This window comes from Pteropus alecto, unplaced genomic scaffold, assembly GCF_000325575.1.
Source record: "Pteropus alecto unplaced genomic scaffold, ASM32557v1 scaffold102, whole genome shotgun sequence".
In the NCBI taxonomy this organism is placed as follows: Eukaryota; Metazoa; Chordata; class Mammalia; order Chiroptera; family Pteropodidae; genus Pteropus; species Pteropus alecto.
The window spans coordinates 740032-745375 of NW_006432224.1; the positions used below are offsets into that span (position 1 = coordinate 740032).

Consider the following 5344-nt stretch of genomic DNA (forward strand, 5'->3'; position numbering starts at 1 on the left):
TGTGTCGCGGTGCCGCGGCTGCCGCAGCCTCGGTCAGCACGTGCGCCGCCTCGTAAAAGCGCCCGTCGCCCTGGCCTTCAGTCACGGAAGGCAGCGGCCAGGGGCGGGGAGAACGTACTAGCTAAGGGCTGACTTCTTCGCTTTCTAAAACACTGTGGTTGAAAGATACACCACGTAAGTGGCACCCTGTGCAGCGCGCCGGCCGCCCGTCGCCAGGTCCCGAACTGGACCGAGAGCCGGGCGAACGCCCTCCCCCCTCCCCGCCCTGCTATCCGCCTCTGAGTGTCACCACTTTGTGACCTTCAAGCTGCTGTTCCCATGGCGAGCTGACCGGGCGCAGGTGATCTCTGCAGCCAGGCGCAGGGCCGCGAGGTCCCGGTCTGGTCTCGGTCTGGTCCCGGTCCGGCCCGCGGCGCCCCGCTCGGGTCTCCCTCACCCTGTTCCCGCCCCGCTCCGCAGACGATGCCAGAGGCCGGCACCAGCAGCACATGCGCAGCAGGACGCAGCAGCACCTGAACCTGTACGCCGTGGAAGGCCTGCGCACGCTCTGCATCGCCAAGAGGGTGAGCGCGGGCTGCGGGGGCGCGCACGTCTCCGAGCCCCGCACCGCGCTCACCCGCGTGTCCGCGCAGGTCCTGAGTCCCGAGGAGTACGCCTGCTGGCTGCAAAGCCACCTGGAGGCGGAGTCAGCCGTGGACAACCGCGAGGAGCTGCTCTTTGAGTCGGCCACCCGCCTGGAGACGAACCTGCATCTGCTCGGTAAGTCGCCCGCGCACGTGTCGCGTGGACCGGTGTCAAGTTGGCAGACTGGGAGGGGACCCGACTCTAGCTGGTGGCAGCTCTGATCACGCTCCGCTTGGTTAGGGAACCACAGGCCTGAGACTAGGGGACTAGGGCGGCCCCCTGGTGGCACTGCCCGGCACCGTGCGGTCTCTCCAGGGCCCGCTGGACGGGGTCCCTCGTGTCCCCTGCACGGCCACCTGGTCACTCCTTAAACCCCCGCTTTCCCACCAGAAACAGATGAGAAGCCAGGCAGCCCAGCAACCGACCCCTCCCCACCCAGGAAGCAGAGAGGAGGCGCGTTGGGCCCCAGAAACTGCCGTGTTACATCTTAGGAACGTTTCTGAGGTTTAATTTGGATGGATGGAAATGGGGTCGTTTTCGTTAAGATGTGCCTATATTTGCTACTGTGTTGGTAGCAGTGTTTATTTATTACTTCACTATTTTAACATTTAATACTTTAAATAGCTCGTTGAGTTAATATTTTTGAAGCATTAGTAAATTGGATGGGTCTCTGTGTGCATGCTCTCGCGTGCCCACCCAGGGGCCAGTCGTGACCGTGCTGTGGAGCTAGTGGCGGATGGATGGCCCTCCTGGGCACAGAGAAGTGGAAGTTTGTCTTTCCCGTCAAATAGGAAGGCCGTCTTCACTCAGTGTCCCCGGGGTGAATGAGACAGGACGCGGGGTCTCCTCTAAGGCCCGGCTGCGGTTTAGAGTGAGGGCTGCCCCTCCAAGAGGCTGCGGTTAGGCCCGGGGAGGGAGGGGGCTCAGGGCCCCCTCCCGGCCTTCCTGGCCCTCCCCTGGGGGCGCTCCGGCCCTGGTCGGCTGTGCTTCTGCGGTGGGGAGAGGCCTCCTGGTGCCTCTCCCAGCGGGCACGGGGCCGCCATGCCCAGCAGTGCAGACAGAACCGGTCCCCGGTACCTGGGATGAGCACGGGCTGTGTGCGTCCCCCGCTGTCCCGCATCCGCCTGCCCTTCTCAGACACGCCCGCCTTCCCCGGCCGCCGTGCGGTCCTGGCTCCGCCAATCGCTGGCCGGGGGAGCTGGGCTTCCTCACCTGCTTGCGGGGCGGGGGGGCGACAGTGGGGCTGAAGGGGGTGCAGCGAGTGCTGAGCGACCGGCAGACACAGGGCCCGGCGCCCAGCAGCAGCGTGGACGTGCGTTGCATGTCCCTGCCCCACGCCTGTCCCCGCCTGTCTGGCCTCCACAGAGTCCAGTGGTCAGGCCCCCGTCACCTGCCTCGGCCCGTGCTGTGCGTTAGCGTGTCCCAAGCGCCTGACAGCCCTCGTCCACCGGGGCTCAGCCTGGCTTCACATCCGCTCCCCGTCCCGGGTCTTCTCCGCGAGGACCGCCTCCTGCCTGGGCAGCCGTGTCAGTGCCCCGATCCGGCGCTTTCTGTGGGGTCAGCTCAGCGTCCCGTCGCTTACGTCTCTCGGCTTCGATTCAGCCTCGTTCCGCCGCCATCCCAGCCAGGTGCTGCCCCTGAGCGCGCTCGGCGGCTCTGGGATGGGCGGGCCAGGACCCGCTGGAGTGAGGGGCACCGGCCGGTGCTGTGGCCCGCACGTGCCCGTGTGGATCTCCAGGAGCTTCGACAGGCTCCTGATGCCACGTGGCAGCTCGAAGCCAGAGGCCGTGGGGCGGTCACACCACAGAAGTGGGCGAGGGCGGCACGTTCGCCTCCCCCCCCGGCACGTGGGTCGTCGCACGTCCCGCCCCAGCTGCCTGAGACCGTCGCGGTTCCGGTGGCGAGGCCGGGCTGGGACAGGAGGGCCACCACCTGTGTCCCCACCTGTCCACGGCGCGGGGCTCCAGCTCCTGAGAGCCATTTCTGCCAGAGGCAAAAGAAGCGTTTACGTTTTAACGTCGCCGAGCTGAATGCCCGTCTTGACGGCTTTTCGTTGACGTTCTTGTCGAACAGCTTCCGACGCCCACGGCGGAAGGAGCGCCATCCGCGCTCTGTTCTTGAAGTTTGCTTTCCTGTAATGGTCCGGCCAGGCCCCCACGTTCCAAGGACGTTCTCGCTGTCCCCAGCTTCCCCCCTGTCATCTGAAAGTCCTCATGGGGAACGTCCCCCCACTGAAAGCCCCCTGCGCTGGGGACCCCTGCAGCGCTCGCATCTGGGGGATGCTGAGAACGTTCTTGCCGGGCACGTAGCAGCCCGTCAAGGTCGTGCTCCTCCGGTGAGCATCACGTTAAGTGTGAAGGAGGCTGAGTGAGCACACGTCTCTCCCCAGACGTGAGGGAGCAATCACAGTCGAGTGACACTTCAGGGTGGCAGGAGAGGGGACGGGCCAAGAGCAGCTGGCCTCCCTGCCGGGATGGTCTGGGACGTGCTCACGGGGCGGAGCCCACTGCGGTTCCTTCCCCGGCAGACCTCGAGCCCACGCCCCGCCTGGTCCTTCCCGTGGGATGCGTGGCTCAGAGCAGGGGGCAGCAGGTGCAGTGTCCCCTCATCCTTCCCGGGCTCCCATGTGGCCTCTGGGGGCCCCTGAGCGGAAGGCGGCACGGGGTGGAGAGCACGGACAGCCCCTCCCGGTGGGCTTTTGGGGAGCTGGTGATGCCGCTTCCTGAGCCCGGGGGCTGGTTGCACAGGTGTGAGTTCCAGAAGCACCTCGGCGGTTGTACTGACATCATGTGCACGTGTGGTCCGCGTGTGGCACCCTGGCCTCACCCCCCACCCCCGCCGTCTCCACCTAGGAGGAGGAAGGGCACGGCGTCTTGGAGTTGGGGCTGCTGCTGACCCAGGCGTCAGGGCGCTGGCCTTTGGCCGAGGGCCCCCTTCCCAGCCTGCGCGTGGCGCCCTCCTCCGCGTCCTCACGTGGTGGACACGGTCACCGCTCCGGGGCCCCATGTCTGTGTGCCCAGTGGTCCACCCCGTGAGCTCATCGCCTCCCGAGGGCCCCACCGCTCGCACTGGGATTGGGGCGTCGGGCTGTCGAGCTGGTGGGCAGGGACGAGCACGCAGTCCGCAGCAGCGTCCAGGGACAGGGGACAGCGCTCAGGCTAGAGAGGCAGGGCTGCCCTTCCGGAGGAAGGCAGAGCCCACGTCCGCACCGAGCGGCAGGTCCCCCCAGCACCCCGAGGCTCTCATGGGAGAACCTGCCCCACTCAGCATGCGGCGGAGGCGGTGTGTTCGGGAAAGCGTTGTGCTGAGGAGCAGCAGGCCCGTGCGTCAGCGGGGGCGGCTAAGGTGTGGCTGTCGTCACGGCAGCTTGACGGGGTGGCTGGTGGTCGCGTTTCTACACCCGGACTGTGGGCACCTGCCATCCCCCCAGAAGCCCTGGTTCCATGTTTCTGCTGCGGGTCAGCGAGGGTGGCCGGCTGTGCCGTGGGTGCGGAGGGTTCCGGTCAGGGCCACCTGGTTTCTGCCCGCCCTCGACTGCGTCCAGGCGGGAGAGCTGCCCGCCGCATGAGGCTCCCGGCCCCGTGGTCGGGGACGAGGGCTCACCCGCGCTGCTGTGCCTCTGACCAGGTGCCACCGGGATCGAAGACCGCTTGCAGGACGGGGTCCCCGAAACCATCACCAAGCTGCGGCAGGCCGGCCTGCAGATCTGGGTCCTCACCGGCGACAAGCAGGAAACGGCCGTGAACATCGCGTACGCCTGCAAGCTGCTGGACCACGACGAGGACCTCATCACCCTGAACGCCGAGTCGCAGGTGGGAGAGCCGTCCGCGGCCCGCCCCACCCTCTGTCTGCACCTGTGCTGGCTCAGAGCCACCTGGCGGCCAGTGCCGAGACCCCGCATTCTCTTCAGGGCCCCCCCGCCTCGCTGCACCCCCGCCCGCCCTGGGTCGTGACCTGCCACGCTCACCAGTCGGCACGTCTGTGCCTCTCGCCCATGTTCACAGCCACGTCCTCCCGTCCGCTGGTTTCTAGACCCGCTCACCCTTCTAAATGTGCAGGGTCCCCGGTCAGCACGTGTTGAACACAGCTGGACTGCCGTGGGGCCTGCAGGACACTGGTCACCGAGCTTGCTGTCATGGGGGACCAGGAGCCACCCGCGTCCCTGAGATAGTTGGCCCTCTGCCTCTGCCCCCCGCCCCTGCAGGCCACCTGCTCTCTGGGCAGCAGGCACAGTTTGGGAAGGGCGTCGCCAATTGGAAGCCTCAGTCATGAGCCCGCTGGGCCCCCTGGACAGCTGCGGGAGCTCACGAGCGCCACGCGCCTCTGGGCTGCCCAAGCGCCTGCACCCTCTCCATGTGTCCCCGGGGAATGGGGCCTGGGGAAGGGCCCCAGAGGGCTGTAGGGATGTGCGGGACCCTCCGGCCTGCCCGGGCAGCCCTGTGGCCAGGGCAGCTGGGCCTCCCGGTGAAGATGCCATTCCGGCCCACACACGGTGTGACAGGGTTTCACGGACACGCTCGGCCTGCTCGCGGTCTGCTGTGTGCAGTCGCACCCTGCAGCCGGCCCCGTTTGAGGAGGGGGGCTTGGCCGGGCCGGCAGCCTGCTGCCCTGGTGCTCGTCAGGCCCAGAGGGGCAGGGGTGGGGGCAGGTGGCCTGGTCTGCGGCCTGGCCAGGCGCACCGCACCCACCTGTCCTGTCCACGGCAGGAGGCGTGTGCGGC

At 67.6% G+C, this 5344-nt stretch overlaps 1 protein-coding gene across 1 annotated transcript in view; it reads left to right on the plus strand.

Annotated features, from left to right (window-relative positions):
* Window positions 1-5344, plus strand: part of ATP10A (ATPase phospholipid transporting 10A (putative)) — an 82879-nt gene that overhangs the window by 51157 nt on the left and 26378 nt on the right. Inside the window, exons 11-14 of the mRNA XM_015585696.1 lie at window positions 354-563; window positions 633-759; window positions 4252-4436; window positions 5331-5338. Coding sequence (XP_015441182.1) covers window positions 354-563; window positions 633-759; window positions 4252-4436; window positions 5331-5338 — 530 coding nt within the window. The remainder of the gene's footprint in view (window positions 1-353; window positions 564-632; window positions 760-4251; window positions 4437-5330; window positions 5339-5344) is intronic.